A 20,655-nucleotide genomic window follows, 5' to 3' on the forward strand; every position below is an offset into this window, starting at 1 on the left:
GGTACGTAATTAAAAATGAGGCGCTCAAAAGAGGAAATTTCCACATCTCAATGTTAGCTGTGGTCAACAACGAACGTTTTTAAAACAACTATTACCTAAATATCGCCAATAATGTCGAGTTGTGTGTTCAGGATATATTTACATAAAAAATAATGGGATTAAAGACAAAATTGTGCATTTGTGCGCTCAGTTTTGTAGCCTATTGGATTACTTTTTGCGGCGATTTTGTAGGGACTTAAGCGTAACCGATCTATAGTATAAAATTATCATTGCATTATTAGTTATGTCACTATCGCGTAGAAACTGAGAAGAGTTCTAGTGACATATCTATGTAGGTATATAACATAAAATTGAAATTTTTAAAAACTCCGAATGTCATGTAATTATTAATCACACTCTCGATCAAATCTCTTTCAGTGCGCTTTCATTTGAGACCCCACTTGAGTATATTTGCAGACATTCGGTTATTCTCTCCCCACTTTCACCCCCCACAACTTTTAAACGGCTCAACCGATTTTCACCAAACATGTCTTAGAACACTCGTACATAAGTCACCTTTAATAGGTACAAAAAAGGAAGTTATGGTGCCACTGACGTACAGACTGACAGACAAACACCCTTTTCTTGTGTCGGGGGTTAGGTAAAAATCTTTGGTACCTACATAACTTCGTTTTTAAAAACGAATAGGAGATAGGTAGAGTACCTACTCTACAGTGTTGAAACTGCGTTACACGTTACACTAAAAAAAGATATTTTTAGTTCATACAAAATCTTCAAAAGATTTATGAAAATGTAATCTATTTCAAGCATTGTTTATTTGGACTTTCATTTAACTGCTCTCATAGGGATGATATCATAGAAAAAGTGTTTTATCGATATTTTTGATGAGTTAAAAGATTATAGTAGGTACGTTTAAGGTAGTGGAAATAGTCAGTAAATAAAAGTTAATATTGTATGAGTAGATTTAGACTACATAAATAAGATTTGTTAAGTATTAGTTGCTACACTTAAATATTAGATTAGATAGGTACATTACGTACATAAACAGATAGGTAGGTAGAAAGTTAGTTGGTAGATGAAACTAGGTAAAGATGAATAAGATAGATAATTAATGTTATTTGATAATTCATGAGCGACCCAGCTTCCATAATCGTTTTTTTATTGAAGATTGAAAAGATTCTCCATGACTTGAAATATTTTAATTGTTATGAAATCCATCGTTTAACGTACCATTTACACAAAGCATTTCTAAATAAAACAAACACAACTCGGGTTTCATTATTAATGAGATAAAGTGCACACATGTTAGATAATATTATTTTAATTAATTCATAAATAGAACACTAGAACTAAATTAAATTAATCGATAGATTGATTCAGTCTGTTAATCAAGTGCAGTTCAGATTACATCGCAATTAATCCTATAAATGCGAATGTGAGTTTGTTACAGACAAAGCTAAACCACTAAACCGATTTATAAAATACTTTCACCAATGGAAAGATACATTGTCAGCGAGTAGCATAGGATATTTCATCTTCACATTCCTTCTGGGGCGAAAACTAAGGAGGTGAAACCGATACTAGCTAATAATATGACTAACGCTAGCTAAAATTATATCGATATCGATGGTTTTGAGGGAATAAACTCTCGTTTAATCGCAACCCTATTGTGCTTCTAATCAAGTGTCTAAACGGGCTACCCAGCCGTGAACAATGTTCTTATAGTAAACATTTCTATCTCGAGATGGAGCGTGTTATTTTTAGGTCAATAGCTTCAGGCACGGAAATCCGGATCGAAGGACCATATGTTTTAGGGATTGGACAATTAGAAAACTCACACTAGGAAAACCTGGCCCCATTATGACCTCAATCAGTGAATCAATTTAATGGCTGATCTTATTCTTAGCTTAGTTACAGACATGAATAGACCAAGCATGTCTATTGTCTATACTTAAGTAATATAGTATACAGAACTAATAAAGTGTCATTATTATTTTACTTTCACTACAGGGCCAGTCCTTCCTCCATAGAAGGGATATTGGAACTTAGACCCATCACACTGCGCGTCACCTATAACTCAATCGTTGCCTATAATCAAATGAGGTCGTGGGTTATGGGTCGGATTGTGTAATATTAAACTAAGTCCAAGTTCCGATGTCCATGGGATGAAGAAAGCTAGAAGTAGTTATAAATTCTATCTAAATCTAGACGATACGTTGTTAGACCTAGTTCATATATTTTTTAATACTTATCCAATAATTAGTTATTTATTTCCTAATAATACGGGAGGTATTTACTAACTGCGAGACTACATAAATAGTGGCTTTGTTCCAGATAAACTTTAGGGTGTTAGGTGTTTACCTAATTAAAATAAAATTAGCCCAATACAAATATTTCATTACTGAATGACGCGAGCTTATATTTAGTTCGGCTGATCCGCCCACTGAAACCGAATCGAGCCAGTCTCGACGTCCACTCCGCGCGGTCCGCCTGTTTCCCACAAACTAACATTTAATCCTTTATTTATATACATAATATACGTATAACCACGTGTGTGTCATTTGTTTACAAAACGCCATATTAGTTTTACTTTTTTTTTTCGAGGGAAACGACGAGAACTCGCAGCGTTCGGAATTCTTAATTCAAATTGTGCGTTTCGGATACTTTGGTGAAAATTGTGTGGCAAATTTAAAGGATTTAACGCAGGGCTCTTCTTTTGCAAGGTTTTTATTTTTTTTAATTTAGGATATAGGGAGTAATAAAATAGCTATTTTAGTCCTATGTAGGTAAAACATATTTCATCACAAAGTTTGAAAAGAGATAAGAGATGTGATATTAAAACTGTTTTAATGTTCGTAAAACTAACTGTAAACAACTCAAATGGGTATAATAAAAATGCATATTCAATTTATGCCAGTGATAGGGGAGACCTACGAATAAGTATGTGTGTTAGAAATAATAAGTGACTAGCCGACGCACTGCGGTTTCACCCACGTAGTTCCCGTTCCCGTGAAAATACGATGATAAATTATAGCCTATAATACTCGCAAATAACGTGACTTTTTTATTGCTAAAAGAATTTTCAAATTCGGTTCAGAGATTCCAAAGATTTTTTTGGATTCTAATGTTGAATATGAGAAATATCACGACTGGAATCTTGTGAATTCACGAATGAAATCTCGTGATTTAGGTAATCGTGAGATTAGGGTGGAGGATGTCATCACGCAACTCACTGGAGCATAAGACTTTCAGCATCATTAGCTCTTTTTCAATTGCCATCTACAATGTTCGGGCCTGCTCTATTTTACAGTTTATAGTCACCACTCTACTCTAATACGGTTTGGCGAGGTGATAACTTAGTCTCTAAGTAATCTGGAAAAGCAGCAAAAAACAAAGGAAATCCTGTATTTCCTTTTAATAGTCATTTGTGTAACCGGAGACACGGTGCATATACAGTAGCTTTTTTATTAGATGACAATTTAGCGCTTGACTGCTATCGTATTACGGATTAACGTAATAGGATAGGTAATGTTTTTACATGTACATTAGGGTCAGCGCACACCACTATATACGACAAACTGCGTTTGTTGCATGACTTTATATTTCTTTAATACCCAATACTTCACAGAATAACAGTAAGTAGAAAACCAATGCCTATTACAGAGCAACATTTCGTAGGACTAGGTGTCCTACGTCCTGGTAGGAACGTGAACAAGATGTACTACTAAACCGATCGACTTGAGGTACTGGTTTTAAGCCTCATGTTAGGTATATCATGTAAACATAGTCTCAGCATAGAGGCTTCAATTTGTTTGTTTGTTACGAATAGACTCTGAAAATACTGGATTGATTTTAATTTTCTCTTACCAATGAAAAACTACAATAGGTACCAACGAGTAACATAGGCAATATTTATTCCCGTATTATCGCCGCCGTTTTTCTTGGTATCGAGAGGTTGATTTAAGCTCTTATGAAGGCCTTGCACTATGCGTTAACGATGTTTTTTGTAAAACCACAATGTCAATGAATTCGTCTCTATCTCACCCTGTTTAACACAATACTAGATACATAGAGACGAACGCTACATACTGTAAAATTTAAATACATTATTAGACGCCATTCTTGATGTAGAAGGGCTTCTTCATAGCTTATGACGGCCCTGTACTATTCTGTAACGGTGTTTTCTGTAAATCGACAACGTGAATTGACATTCGTCTCTATCTCCTTCTGTCTAACGCGATACTAGATAGTTAAAAACGAATTCTAAGCATAGTTACAGTGTTTTAAACACAAACATGGTTGTAGGACGCAAGCGTTGACGCCGCAGTGTGCGCGGAGTCTTATGTTTACACAAGTGCTATACAACCTGCTGTTACGACACAGCACACTGCACTTTTAAGCAAACAGTAACGCTGTGATCTAGAGCCTACAATTATGTATAATGCTCAATTTGTAAAAGTCAATGATGTTTTCTATTATCCAGTGGAAAGTTTTTTTTAATAAGTAAGAAAAGCACATAGGGACTCGAACCTAGGAGCTCGTGGTTCGAAGCCACAATTCACGCCTTCCTCGTATGAGGAGGGATTCCTGGCCTTGTATTGGGCCGTTAAAATAGATTGATAATAATAATTATGAAGTGTCTTTGGTGTGTGTTGGTCAACTAAATCATTGTTTTTAAGAGAAAAGTATTTATGTGTTTATATTTTTCTATTTAATAATTTATTGAGGATACATAGATTAACAATTAGATTAGATAATTGAAAATCCAGGAAAAAAATTACCATGCACATTGCACACCTTAGGGCTTCTTTAGGGCTTAGACGAATTGGATAGTTTTGAAATAACGATTGACGTACTAAGCAGATGGTCCACATCCACATGATAATAAGTTCCCGTAGGAATACGGGGATAATATATAGCCTATAGCCTTCCTCGATAAATGGGCTATCTAATACTGAAAAATTTATTGAATTCGGGTAGGTAGTTCCTGAGATTAGCGCGTTCAAGCAAACAAACAAACAAACAAACTCTTTAGCTTTATAAAATGAGTATAGATCTTTGAACATTGTAAATTAATTTTCAATAAAGAATATAATCCCAGAGTTATGGGAAACATTCCCAAGCATCCTGTATATTATAGTCAGTTAAAATAACAATAAAACACAAAATTTATATGACCGTTGTCGCAGCAAAGTAGCTAGTTGTTGGAATATTAGTACCTATTAGATAAAATATACTTGCGTGACTAAAGTACCTGCTAGTCGCTTTGAACAGAATATGCCGCCCTAGTAGCGTTTTCACACTAAAATCCATTTTATGGCATGACGTCACTGTTACGTCAAATTCCATGGGTGAGCAAGTTATGGATAATGGGGAAAAAACCGTTTTAAAAAGTTAAGTGATATTTCTAAGTGAAATGCAATAGGATTTCTGGGAAAGATTACTTTGCCGAGCAATCAGAGTCAAATAACTTAGGTACGTCCCTTCAGAGTCAGGCCTCTTTTCTCATAGAAGAGTACAGTGGCGGATTTGCCAGCAGACTAAGTAAGCCGAGGGCGGCAGATTTGAGTAAACGAACGCAAATTTCAATAGTCCTTACATACAATAAAGAAAATTTAATGTTGCATTGCGATTGCAAATTAAGGTAGGTTCGATATCATATATACATATCGAATAGAGCCTTCTGGCGGCAATTTTGTAAATCTGCCTCATGAAGAGTGCTTAAAGAGCTTAGGCCCACCATACTTCAATGTCAATTATAATAAAAAACGGAACCACAAACTAACCACTGAGCCCACGTGACAACTATACTTATCAATAGTAAAATAATGATCACATCACTGGAGCAAATAAGCAGCTATTTGTGTAGATATAATTAACTTTAGCAAACACGCTGTTATTTGCTGAATTAATATCTAACATGCGATGTAAACATTATCGATTTCATTCATCGTCGGACCACTTTCATGGAGTTTTGTAAATTACTTTCAACTAAACGGAATTTGGAAACTAATTTAACTTATGCAGCCAATAATAACAGTGGGAAATTATTCGGTGTGATCAAAATTCCAATTCCCATACAATTAGTCGTAATGGCAGTCTTAGGAGCGGGCACCACAATAGGTTTTTTCACCAATGTATTGTCTATTGTCATTGTATTTTTTAAATTAGTATCTTAAACTCATGAATGTTTTTCCAAAATAAAATAAAATTTAAATCCAAGGGGATGGGATCGAACCCATGACCGGTGTTGAGTCCGGTCCCTTGAACGTGGAGCTACTCGTATTGCGGCGATAAGTTATAATATGATGATGAATATTAAAATAATTTGGAGATAGTATCCCGCCCTGGAAGACACCGGAATTTAATTTATGAAAAATGGTTGAGTCACCCCACTTAAGGTTATCAGTTATCAGTATCCACTGAATAGGAAATTATATACTCTACATCTTTAACATAAGAATAAGGTACCTATTAGCCTAGGTACCATTAGTTTAATTTAAATATACGCACTAGCGAACGCCTGTGATTTCATCTACCTCTAGACCTCCTTAACCTTCCTGCATATTCTTTCGACCTTCCTTTTCGTCGCAAAATCCGTTCTTAGCGGACGTCTAATAAACTATTTCCCTGCCTTTCATCTTTGTACGTAAAGTGGTTTTTCAAAATTTCGTGATGATGAGTTCGACCTCGACGACCTTTCGCCTTATATATTTAGAAAAGATGTATGGATAAAGTAAACATTTTTTGAAGATATGCATTACTTAGTCATATTGTTTTTTCAAATAATGACGTCGTAAGAACACCACGTATGAAAAAAAAATTATAAACAAACTACTCTATTAATCCTCGTCAAATCTAAAATAAGTACTTGACCTTCATATTGGTCTGATTTCGAGTGTATACTAACTGTATACCTACTCCGTGGCACATCGCCAAATCGCGTCCATAAATTCTTGGTGAATACGGAGATTTCTCGACATTAAAAAAAACAGAAATATAGGTTTATGGGAAGAAAACGCAATGTGATCCATTTTTTCTATTGCAGGAACTGAGTTTTGCCATACGATGCTCATGACACAAATTCAAATTGATGTTTCTGTTTTTTTTTCAAGATACTTCTTTGATTTGTTGAGAAGTTAGCACTTATTTTTAGTGAACCTTTAGTTTGGAAGACTGATTTGGTTGTTTGTAGCAATAAGCTTTCTGAAATCGTTAATTGGTAGTAATTTAGTACCTATACATATACGTATTTGTATACGTAGGTACTCATCTTTGCTCTTGTAATTAATTTAATTCGGAAATCCATTCAAATTATTACACTTGGATCGTTTTAATCTTTGTAGACTTTGATGATTGACGCTCGATATTATCCTATCCATTTAATTGAAGATCAACTTTAGATATTCATTGATCTAATATTGATTTCCATTTAGCGTTATGTACGGTTCCGTTATTAATTTCGTCTGTAAGTTGTCTAACTGTGCTTTTATATTCAGTAAATTAAGCTAGTTAACTTTAAAACTGCTAAGTTAGTGATTTTTTATGTTTCTTTGTCTGAAAAATTCTGAACTATTGCTTAACCCTATTTCTGTTAGTATTCTAAATATTAACCTCCGGCTTTCTGAGTAAAAGTTATATCTTTAAATGTTATAAGTTCCCAAAACTTGCCATTTTAGGTCGTTTATAACTTTTTCCAACAATCACAGTAAATTTTTGGGTTACAAGTACAATGTTAGTAATTCATGTTTCAGTTTTGTAAGATCCAGGTCAATTAGAGTTCTAGGATTTAGATTAAGTATTAACATTTGTAGGGTAGATTTCCAAACAAGATATGATTTGTTTCAATAAATAAAATAAATATTGTAAAGTACTGCTTTGAGAAGATAAATAAAGTAAATAATAACCAAATAATAAACAACAAAACCTCACATTTTAACATTATTATGTACTCCTATCTATTCTCTCTTCTTGATTCACTTTATTGTGACGTTTTTTAGATGTTATACTCTATAGCTACAATTATTTATCTAATATTAATTTAATGTCAATTGCCTTATCTTTTGTTAGAATATTTGCCTGCATTTGTTTTGTACAGCGTTTATTACTCATACATTTAACAAACATTTAAAAACAAATCCTACAAATACAATTTGCATCATCACCGTTCACAGATATATTGAACGTTAAACAATCAGGTTTACTTTTGCAAGTTTTTGCTGTAAACTTCAAAACTCCGAAACCTGTATACTCGTATGTTCAGCGTTTATGGTAAACGTCAGTTTATCGACCTTCTTAACCCTAAATAAATGAGAAACTGGGTTCAGTGGCCGAAATAATTTGGGCTGATTGTTTACGCTTTAGCTTTCAGCGCCGTTGCCTAGCGATGTGGGTACTCGACGGTTATTGTGGGGTGCGGCTAGTAGAATCATAATAAATAGTTAGTTACGGTAATGTCTTTGTCCTTATTTCCTATAACCTATTTGTCTGGATATAAAATAGGCGGATATAAAACTGTAAAATAAGTAGTACTGTTTCTCATCAGCTGTTTAGTAGATATTGAAGAATTTTAGTGTTAACAATGAAAATCGAGACACTTTTATCGAATTCGAATATCCTCTGCGTCTGTAGGTATCGAGGGATTCGGCCAGCGTAGTGGACTATTTGGCTTAACCCCTCTCATTCGGAAAGGAGACTCGTACCGAATATGGGTTGATAATAATGAAAAATGATGATTTGTGATCAGTATAGGTAACTACTACCTGTAGCTTTCAATTTAAAATAAAAATAATCAAAAGTTTTCCATTCCACATACATTACCAAGAGCATGCTGTTAATTAGTGTTGCATAAAGATTATATCTCGCTAAATATAGTAATAATACACCTGATAAAGATAATAATTTATAGCGAAAGTATAAGCGAAAGTTCTTTGGAAGTGTCTTTTTTAAGTGCATAAAAAATTAAATGTAGGTTTTAAACCAAGCTTCATTGTGAGTATCGGAAATAAGGAAATAGTAATAGATTGAGGTATACTTACATACTTCAGTCTTTGGGCGTTATACGTATTTGTCAGCCAATAGAAATGCTCCCAAACTCGATGGTTTTATCTAATTTAGTTTAGAAATTAAGCCCTATAGGGTAATTTCTCTGCTGTCTACATGCATACAGCATTTATTAAAAGCTAGCTTATAGAAAAGTCGTATTATAGTTTAAATGACTATATAAACGACACAATATTGGAAATGAAATGTATTACATGACTGGCTACTTATATACCTATTGATAATGGTGATAAACTAAAAAAGAAAAAGCCTGACTTTGTCCCCCTCGTAAATTATTATCACCATTATCTTATAAAATTAATAAATGATGTTTCGAAAGTGCTTGTAAACGAAGCCTAACTGTAATAAATGAATATTGTCTATTGACTTATCATGCCTACCATGCAAGTATCACTGTGTAAATACGATTCAAAACTCTCGTGATTTCTCATTTTTATAAACTCTGATACAGTTGTTTACACAAAATGATATTGACAAATCGAGATTCATAATTACCCTGCTGGCCATCTTTTGACTCTATCAGCCATCGTCAGATCAGTTCTATGGTATACATTTCTAGAGCACTGTCATACACAAGTACTAGCAATAAGTAGAATTAATCGTTTAAGTGCCCAATGATCATAAGTATTGTAGAGAATGACTAGCTGACGCCGCGCGGTTCCACCCGCGTGGTTCCCGTTACCGTAGGAATACAGGGATAATATATAGCCTATAGACTTCCTCTATAGCGTTCCTGAGATTATGGCGTTTAAGCAATCAAACAAACTCTTCAGCTTTATAATATAAATCATGATTTTAAAACAGCAAGTGTTTATCGCCATCTTCTTTCTTCTTCTCTGCCTGTCTTCCGAAACGGTGATAGAGTCTCTATAAATAGTCAAACTTAACTTTTCAAAAGTGCTTGTTAACTAAGCCTGCTTAAAATTAACGAATTTCGACGTTGAGGTACTAACAGGTTAAGCTCTCAATCGCACGAGAGTTTTTTTAACGGACGTTAAAATGCGTTCAAATATAGTATGGAGCTAAATGAAGGTCTATTTCCAACGGCCAAAATTGAAAATGCAACACTGCCCGAAAAAAAGTGTCTTTTTTTATAAAAGCTGTCGTGTGAACATATACTTGGGAATGCATTTGTTGAATTTGAACGCTTTTTAACGTCCGCTAAAAAAACTCTCGTGCGAATGAGTGTTAAGCTCGTTAAAATACGTCAGAACTGCCACTTTAACGCAAGTGTTAACTGTTGACACGAGATTAACATAAACAAGATGCTACGAATAGATGCCGCGATAGAGCCGATCTAACCGAACTCATCCCGTCTATGTGACAGCATGGACGGAAATAAAATACGTACGTGGACTATCCTAGGCTATTTTGGCTCCTTTGTTCAACTTACATTCTCACATACCTAATAGTAAAACAATACGATTCAGAATGAATAAAATCAAATTGAATTCGTTAGTTTCAAAATTTAAATTTAAAAGCTCGCTGAAAAGTTATGTTTTCGAATTCGTAGCATTTCTCAACAGTTAATAAAAACTAGTAAAAATAAAAACCCACCCCAACCAACTAGTGGTCGAGGCTTGCAGCTACATCCCCGATACCAACGCTGATTGTAGATATAGACGGCCAAAAAACGTCCTTTACGATCCTGACGATGACATAACGAACGACAATGCTCCCCAGGCAACACAAGCACAAGCTACACAGCGTCTTCGCCGGCAAAGACAAGGTCCCCGATATCTGACGTCACCCAGACGTGGGCTTATTAACTCACGATCTCAGGGGCGCCCGGACTGATATACTCAGGCCAAAACACCCTTCCCGAACGGCCCTCTAAGCCGAGGTCCGAGTCTCAGAGGAGACGCCCTTAGAGAGTCATTCCGTCCATCTACTCTGCTTCTGCCTTTGGGTCCCATCTGACACGGGACGCCGCTGAGGTCCCATAAGGAGCCTACGGCACTTACACAATCAGAAAAAAAAAATAGTAATAAGTTCATTTTATACCTGAGTAAAGAAAATATGCTTAACACTTAGTCCGCTAGTTAAAAATAAACGAGTTAACCGATGAAGAAAATCAGGTTCAGAAAGTAAATATAAATTAAATAAATGTAGCTTTCACTATCAGAACGGTTACATTGTATGACTATATCTAGAAAGAAAATATTATTAAACATTTGCTATCGAATAGTATCGGGAGTTGTTAGAAAGTTGGAAAATGTAATTTTCCTACAGAAATTTACTGCGGTGTAATTAAATATTTGCGTATTTAGTATGAAATACAACTTATAATAAATCGTAATTGATATAAAAAGTGTACTTACTTTATAAATTGTTTGTTATAATTATCCATTCTTCATCATTACAACATTAGGGGGGGGGGGGGGGGACCAACACCTCGCTCCCGACCACAACTATACCACAGACTATACATTGTTTATACTCAAATCAAATCATTTATTTGCTAGAATGTGGTACATGTTTTCATCTTAAAATTATTAACTTAACTTAGACATTCAGCTGATTACAATATGCAATTTTTTTATACAATTAAAATATTAATTACTCAGCTACTTCATTGATTTTTCTAATTACACACACATCCAATGCAATATTTTCATTTGATTTTTGTGCATTTTTTGTGGATAGTCTGGGGTTGTGAGGAACGGGAGCTTGATCTGTTTTGATTTTATGATCTTTCAAAAGAGTTATCGAGTCTAATGTAATGTAAATTATTAAAACAGGGTCTTTCTGCTCAATTTTTCAACCTTTTGCCAATCTACTGTCTCTACACGACATTGAGGATGCGAGTCATATCATATGTTTCCAGATATGATTCACGTTGTTGGACGAACTGATATTTTGGGATGGGAATATCATATGTTTGGCGGTTTATATACAATGTGTTAATCATTATTTATACAGTATTGCAACATTTTTATTTTTAATCATTAGCTACAATTAACTTTGATTAAATTTTATTTAAAACTACAACTATGAGTAATTCATAGACGTTTAAGAAAAGAAAGAAAGAAAATAAATTTATTCATATCTAAAAGTTACATACAGTCAGTACCCTACCGTTATGACAGCATGTCTGTCTGTAACTCTTAAAAAGAAAGGGTGTACAACTCAGCATATGCCGTGCACTACATACAAGCATAATACACGGCGCTGATTTTCCCGACACCCGTGTGACGTCACAGCTAATATATTTATATTTATACATTCACACGCTAAACTAAATAAAAATAATTTAACGTTTAGTACCTCGAATACAGTTGTTGTTAGGTATAGTTTTTAGCAAGCAATGACATTTTACGAAAAATTTTAAGCATTTCTTAGAAAGACGAGAAATTAAGACCGATATTTGCACATATGACGTACTAACCGCTGCAATACAGAATGTTTTGACTGGTGAGAGGCTTCGGCCGTGGCTAGTTACCACCCTACCGGCAAAGTCGTACCGCCAAGCGATTTAGCGTTCCGGTACAATGCCGTGTAGATACCAAAAGGTGTGTGGATTTTCATCTTCCTCGTAACAAGTTAACCCGCTTCTATCTTAGGTTGCATCATCACTTACGAGATGAGATTGTAGTCAAGGGCTAACTTGTAAAAAATCATCATCATCATCATATCAGCCGATGGACGTCCACTGCAGGACATAGGCTTTTTGTAGGGACTTCCAAACATCACGATACTGATCCGCCTGCATCCAGCGAATCCCTGCGACTCGCTTGATGTCGTCAGTCCACCTGGTGGGGGGTTCACCAACACTGCGCTTATAAAGAATGAAAAACAAATGTACAGTAGGGAACTGTATGAACAAAGGTACAGTCACGTATTAGTCTCAGTATCATGTTGCATACGCCGAGGGGCAAAGGACGAGGCAATTGTGCCAATTAAAGCGGGAATTGTGCCGACCTGGATTACAATGGCGGCCTGCGTGCGATGTACCGTAGCGAAATTGGATTTTGTCATCTTGATTCATCGACGTCTGAGTATTACGGGTGGATGACTGCTTCGTCGGTCTACTGGTTAGCTAGGAGGTGGTAACCGATTCCGGATTAGTGCCACTGTTATAATATTACACTAGCGGACGCCCGCGAATTTGTTCGCGTATTTTTTTCAATTCTGTTTCACCTCTTCTATTTGTATTTTCGCATTTTTCATATACAAGGCGGGCGAGGGCCTGTATACAGGAAGAGAGGGATTAGGGATTAGTCTGCCAATCCACATTGGATCAGCGTGGTGGACTATTTCACCACGCTGGTGGCCCAATGTGGAATGGCAGACTTCACACACGCAGAGAATGAAGAAAATTTTCAGATATGCCTGATTCCTCATGATATTTTTCCATCACCGTTTGAGACACGTGATATTTAATTTTTTAAAATGCTTATTATCATTGAAAAGTTGGAGGTGCATGCTCCGAACCGGATTCGAACCTACACCCTCCGGAATCGGAGACAGACGTCATATCCAAAAATTATGACGATGAATTTATATTAATCTTTAAGGGACTTATTAACTGTGATTGCCCAGTGAATATGAACTCTACCTTCGATTCCGGAGGGTGTGGGTTCGAATCCGGTCCGGGGCATGCACCTCCAACTTTTCAGTTATGTGCATTTTTAACCGACTTCCAAAAAGGAGTAGGTTCTACGTTCGGCTGTATGTATGTTACGATTTTGAAAATTCTTTTTTTGTTTTGTAGGGTTTACTTCCAGGGTGGTCCCATTTTTTTCATGTCAGGATCTGATGATGATCTGGCACCGCCTTCAAACTGATCAGAAGGTAGCACATAGGTAGGATGTTATTTTTTGCTTTTTAGTTAAAGTTATAAGAAATTAAATATCACGTGTATCAAACGGTGAAGGAAAACATCGTGAGGAAACCTGCATACCAGAGAATTTTCTTAATTATCTGCGTGTGTCAAGTCTGCCAATATGCATTCGGCCAGCGTGGTGGACCATTGGCCTAGAGAGACTCGAGCTCAGCAGTGAGCTGAATGTGCGTTGATAACGACTTATTACATTATTTTTCTATGAGAAGCCGGGTTGTAAATATTATTAAGATGATGCTGTGAGGCTGTGACACGACCTATTAGTTAACAAGGACATTCTGTTGTGCAGGCGTGAATGACCTTTACTTACATACTGTACCTACTCGTATTTGGCGTGGGTTATGTCTCTGTGTAGGTATACATAACTAGCTGACGTCGCGCGGTTTCATCCGCGTGGTTCCCGTTCTCTAGCCTATAGCCTTCTTCGATAAATGGGCTATCTAACATTAAAAGAATTTTTCAAATCGGACCAGTAGTTCCTGAGATAAGCGCGTTCAAACAAACAAACAAACAAACAAAAGAACAAACTCTTCAGCTTTATAATATATATTGAATTACATGAGTATTTATATGTACTTCATTTGCACACCGCAATAACAACAAGACAAATAAAGACACTAATATAAAGAAAACGGATAACTTAAAAAATAAAAAAAAGAAAGCAGGACCCAAAGCGGCTTTACCGCCAAGTAGCGATTTCATCCAGGCAACCTTAATTTCAGGATAACATGAAGATATGAGTATAATTGTTCTTAAAAATTATCATCATCATTATTATCAGCCGAAGGACGTTCTTAGCACACAGGCCTTAAAAACCTTAGATGTTGATACTCCTGTTTATGCCTTTTTTTATTTTTCTCGAGCGATTTTGTTAGCACCATTTTTAGGCACACAATAATCACTGAAACAACAAGGCAGATTACTCGGTGCACAAACTTTTTTCTGACATTATGGCCAAATCTGGGACTATTTAGTCAAGGAGGTCTCATTTCTCTTCCTCACGAGCTCCTCATAGTAGCCGAACCTGCAGGCGCAAGCACTTACGGCGACAAAGATGGCAACGTGATGGACGACGCACTTAGCCCACATTAGTACGAGAGTTTTTAAAACACAACGCTATTTTCGAGCAGTGTTGAATTTTCATTTTTGGAAATAGACCTTCATTTCATAATATATTCGAACATATTTTAACGTCCGTTAAAAATACTCTCGTGATTACCGGATTTGACACCACTCCAGCGAAGGACAGCGATGATGTCGCAGTCCGCGCACAAAACTGCATATGACACCGTCCTAGCGCAGGGAAGCGAGCCATCGCAGTTCGCTTAGGGCACTTGGATATAGGCCGCAAGGCCTCAGCCCCGAAAGGGTTTGCAAGAAAATAATGGGGGGAGCAAGATCACCTGCGCCTACCCCGGGCAAAAAGGCTAAGAATCGAGTACCCTACCCGGATTTATCATCTGAGAGGAGATGACCTGCCTGCTGTTGCCATTTTGCTTAACATTAATACTAAAACAGCGACAAGGTCACCGACATGATCACCGGGCCAGATAACTATGTGGTACTATATACATTTTATGTGCGTAAATAAGCTATTAATGTACTAAAACAAATAAGTAAAAAAAGTACATATAAACTATAAGAACTATAACAAAAACTCGTTTTTAAATAACCTTTTGTGTAAAATATAAGCACTAAAAATTAAAATACTTACTTACAAATAAATTAATTTTGAATCTTACTCTCAATACCGTCTGGGTTCCCCTCTCTCCCTTATTATATATACGAACTGCCAAGTCCATTAGGGAGTCGGTAGACGTTAAATTGAAGGGTGTGGAAAGGCTGAGAAAGGGTGCGGTATTGATATGAACAAAGTTGTCATTCGGCACATTATTAGTCACCTGTTTTACTAGTAAACTTTGGAAGGCAGATGCTAAACGCATACTTACATAACATGCATATTTTTGTCTTATCGGATACTTAATTGGCACAAAAATAAAGTTTGGAAATAAGGTATTTAAAATAACTTCTCTAGAAATTATCATCCTCCGCCAAATTGTTATTTTTTCTGTTATTGTATAAATGGATACTTAATACTATCAATCGTGTTCCTTAATTCAATATTTTATCCAAAAGTCGAATAGATCATCAAGGGCGCCTGGGGTAGGTAATAGGCACGCGTGCTATCCTCGACCTGAAGTTTGGCGGTCAATATGTGAAAAACCTTCCTTTTTTGCCCCTTCGTTTAGATCTGGATATATTATGGGGTCTGCTAGTACATAAGAAGTTGATATTACACGTTTTCAATCAAACAATAACATCAAACTAATCATTTTCAGAGTCAAAACGCAACCGGAACGAAACCACAGACGAACGCCGCGGGAAGGCGAAAGACCGCGGACGATCGAGACATCCCGAACAATACGACCGGTGACGTCACAACATGGCGTCCACCGACACCTCGACCTCCAGTCAGATATCAGCCGCCGCCACTGAAGAACACAAGCGCACGGTCGACGAAGCTTTCCTGAACAAGTTGAAAGGGCTCGTCGAACGGTTGGTTTCATATTATTATCTGGCGACGTTTAGAACACGTTAATGCCATCTAAAACTCAAAGCTTTGTAGATCTATCAATACGATAGCTATACTAATGTCAAGGTACGGGGTTGTGAGACCACAAACTTCTTCACTACGATGATGATGAAATTCTCATTCCTTCATAGTCCGAGGACTTGATACCGGGACCTCATGATATGAAGTGACATAGACTAATTGGAACAACGAGACAGTTGTGAGTCGTCTGTAACTTAATGCGATCAAATTGCATTTTCATCAGCCTAATCTAGCCACGACAAGGTTCTCTCTTCTTTCATGAGAGGATTTAGAGTTTTAACTTGTTGCATCTATTCTGGTCTAGCGGGAATAAGGAGATAGGTAACTTTTAATTCCCTAAAATTGATCAGAACTTTATGTTACGAAGTTTTCCACTTTACCTACATAAAAAATCTCGAAACAGACTTCAACTTTTGTACTCATCCGGGGAGTCATTACTGGAGTCAGATTTGTGTAGCCAAGCAGCATGCCTGTTTTCTGGCCTAAAGTGCGTGGTTGCCGGTGTATTTACAGGCATAGGCACTACGCTTAACTCTACGAAACAGGTTGCGGGACTCAGAGCGACACAGAGCGATGAGCGAGCGTGTTGCTCATTGCATCATGATGGGTCATCATTTATTAACTATAAAAGACCAATAGAAAAGTAACGTTTAGGTTATATTTCTGTAGATTGGTAACCTACCTAGTTACCTACCCTTATTTAAACCGTCCAGTGTCTAAAAAGAAGGAATGTGTATTAGTATTAATAAAACAACATTTTAATTCCAGGTTGAGGCTTGATAATGCAACCTTGAAGAAGTCACTCGACATCGAGCGGAGCGAAGTTAGAGCGCTTAAGGCCCAACACGAGAGCACGATAAGAAACATAAAGACTGAATGCAAGAAGAAAGAAGAACATTTAGAAAAACAACTGAGAACAGTCGTTGTAACGGAGAGAGTGGAAGAAGCACCAGGAAACAATAAGATGGTAGAGCTCAAAAGATTAACGACAGAAATTCAGTCTTTAAAGGCAGCGAACAGGGGTCTTCAAGAAAAACTCAAGGTGTGTATTTGTTTGTTTTTGAGCTATACTGTTAGAATCACGTGCTTCACTATTTTTTTTTTTACCGAATTATTTTTTGGCTTTTAGTGCAATATCTACCGTTTATCATCATAAAACCGTTTGACTTACTACTTTTCCCTTACTATATTGCTTTTTTTATTTTATAATTATAATATTTATAGAAAATTTTAAATAAAAAAAAAACGTATCATATAATTTCTAAATTATCGTTACATTTTTATTAACTACCTGCATAGATAATTCAATGATAAAAATAACGAAACTCAAAAACAGTCCAATGAACCAAACTATAAAGACTTCCTTAAGATTCTCCAAGTTTAAGGCTGTTTGTCCCTTATTATTCTCAGCGTATAACACTTTATGATGCGTTTGAAATAAAGTGTACTCATCAGATTTGGTCCAGTATTCCAAAATTCCACCTTGATTTAAGTGACTCAGTAAATTATCGATTCTTGGTAAATATGGACTTCCGTAGCGTAAACCGTATACAATAGAACACGGTACAGGACACTCTGCAACAGTGTGAAATATTGGCCTACCATTTTCCATGTTTGACGGTTTTCGACTAATATATTGCGCGTCAGACTTTCGCAACAAAATGGCGTACTGGAACTGTCTATTTTCAATAGCGTCTTTTATGTTCTGATCGCTAAATGTTACTGTCCTTTTGATAATCTCGTTATAATAGTCTCCGCTTAGACTCTTCTTAAAGATCTTCATGTGACGATTATGAACGCCAAATGTTAAATTTGCTTTCACCAATTCTGCTATTGTATTTGCATCGTGTTTATATCTTGGATATGATACAGATGATGTGATTATTCCCTGTAATGAAGAGTTTACCATGTAGCAATATAAATTTTAACTTTACATTCAGGAGCTATTTTTTCTTAAATTACTGCATTTATTATTATTTTAGGCCTCTCAAATTAAGTGTAGAGATGTGAGAAGAGAAGAGACAAACTCATGATATATTCTAAATTCGAAATACGTACAATAACTATACAAATTTATGTACTTTGTGCAAATAAACCCAAATTCTAAATGGTAGAGCGTCTGAAATTATGGGCCTAGTTACTGACACAATTACAAAATATTTAAAAACGATTAGAAAAGCCAGAAATGGTAAGAATAATACAATGGATTATCAAAAAAATACTTACATCAATAGCGCAATTCACAACCAAAGAATATGTCATAGTAGCTAAAATGACAAATCTGTAGATCAGCCCAGGAAATTTGATATCTACGGTTTGTCTTATAAAACACTTTACCAACTCTACGACTGTATCTGACGTAGTATGCTTATCAGGTATTTTCCAAATGTTTTTCTCAACTCTTCGTATGAAAACACTGAGTCCTATAAGAACTATAACGTTGAAAGTAAAAAGTAAAACCATATCTACTGTTATTAATTGCAGTGTGGTCATAAATGCTGATTGCTGTATGGCCTTTTTTATCAAAAAGCAAAGATTATCTTGACCAAGGGGATAAGTCGTGTCAATGTAGCCATAGTAGGAATTTTTCAAGATCCTGGAATTCAACTCCAAATCTGTATACCCATCTAGTAAGTCAGCCGTTACTCCAGTAGCTGTTCCGTTTTCTAGCAAGTCTCCTACAGTGCTACCATCTCTAGGAGCTAGTGGTTTACAAGTTGCATTTATGCGTGTCATTATTGTTTTGGCCAACCGAGAACTGCAATAGACTGGCCCAGTTTCAGACGAAGTATAAATTTTTCGGAAAACACTTAAACGTAACTCCCGCCCGTTAAGGTCGTCATATTGTTCACCAAGTAATCTGGTAATGTCACGCACATTTGTTATGTCTTTGATTACTTGATAGAAAGGGTTATAAGTATACATTTTTAGTTTGTTTGACCAAAGAACTATTATAGAGTTGGTTATTCTTCTACTCCAGAGCAATTCAAAATGCATCTTCATTGTGAAGTAAAAGTAGCTGTCAATTTTAACAGGATTATTTAAGACAAATATCACTGCAGATCTTCGTTTGAAAACACCAGTTTTTATCAGGGCATCTATAGCAATGTCGCTGTTTTCAACCGATAGTTTGTTCGACGTCACAATGTATGCGGTGCGTCCGTGTCTATCTAGCTTAGGCTTAACTCGGGTGCTATTCGAATCTTGGCACCCATTCAAAAGCATGACTGGATATCCATACCCGAAGGTCTCGGTGTATTTTAAGATCCTGTTTTCAAAGTACGTGAATTCGCAAAATGTGACAGTGAAGAACCATTGCTGGAAGGCGTTGAAGATTTTCAAGACGACTTCGTAGGCGAATTCTGCCTTGAGATAGGTCTCGGTGTGGTAGGCGAAGACTTCATTGTACAGCGCGCTGTTGGTGCTCAAAGAAAGAGAGGAGTTGACGATACTGAGCGTTATAAGGACTATCAGCATTTCTGTGTCGCGTGTCAGTAATCAGAGCCGGGGGCAGACTGCAGGGTTTAAGGTCAGCGTTGTAAGCGTGCGGGTAAAGGCATCATTAGTGGAATGTCGAAGGGATGAAGTGTATTCAACAGCCGTCAATTACCGCGCAAACAAAATATTGGCATCGTTTAATTACGAGCTACCATGATGACATATTCCAATATTATGTTACTTGATTAGTTAGCGATTAGCGTAATGATGTTGTAAATTGTGTGTGCCACGAGTACCTATACAATCATTGGTATAGTGGGTGATTTGGATATCAAATAGAGAGAAACATTACCTGTTTAAATATTTTTGTGTGGTGTTTTCTGAAGACACACAAATTGGGAATTAAATTTGATGAATCAGATCTCGTTGGTAGTGCTTGATATTTGGAGAATATGGAAAGTAACTAAGGATTTTTATCAGTCAATAAAACGCAATCAAACTAGCTGACTTGCGCTGGATTTATTAAAGAAATTTCTTGATTGTACTCACTCGTCAGATCATCCTATTTGTCTGAACCTCATAAATCTTTTAATAATTTATTTAGTCAATCAATTCAACTCACGTCCATATCAGAAAGAGACCTTTGTTCATACTAAAATCAGATACTAATGTGCACTAAAGCACTTCGCTTGCGGTA

General features: G+C 36.3%; 2 protein-coding genes across 4 annotated transcripts in view; one reads left to right on the plus strand and one right to left on the minus strand.

The window, feature by feature from the left end:
- Positions 1-2,457: 2,457 nt before the first annotated feature.
- Positions 2,458-20,655, plus strand: part of LOC112058072 (myosin-8) — a 188,925-nt gene continuing 170,727 nt past the window's right edge. The window contains exons 1-3 of one of the 3 annotated variants that reach the window (XM_024098747.2): positions 2,458-2,723; positions 16,246-16,462; positions 17,289-17,562. In XM_024098747.2, coding sequence (XP_023954515.2) covers positions 16,350-16,462; positions 17,289-17,562 — 387 coding nt within the window. In that variant the 5' untranslated portion in view covers positions 2,458-2,723; positions 16,246-16,349. The remainder of the gene's footprint in view (positions 2,724-16,245; positions 16,463-17,288; positions 17,563-20,655) is intronic. The other 2 variants (XM_024098745.2, XM_024098744.2) reach the window with 2 other exon arrangements.
- LOC112058073 (uncharacterized) lies at positions 18,589-20,269 on the minus strand. Its single transcript, XM_024098748.2, has one exon. The coding sequence runs from the start codon at positions 19,995-19,997 to the stop codon at positions 18,681-18,683; it is 1,317 nt and encodes a 438-aa protein (XP_023954516.2). The 5' UTR covers positions 19,998-20,269; the 3' UTR covers positions 18,589-18,680.

Source organism: Bicyclus anynana, chromosome 13 (genome assembly GCF_947172395.1).
Source record: "Bicyclus anynana chromosome 13, ilBicAnyn1.1, whole genome shotgun sequence".
In the NCBI taxonomy this organism is placed as follows: Eukaryota; Metazoa; Arthropoda; class Insecta; order Lepidoptera; family Nymphalidae; genus Bicyclus; species Bicyclus anynana.

Coding starts and splice junctions, on each gene's coding strand:
- LOC112058073 (XM_024098748.2), bottom strand. CDS start 19,997: ATGCTGATAGTCCTTATAACGCTCAGTATCGTCAACTCCTCTCTTTCT.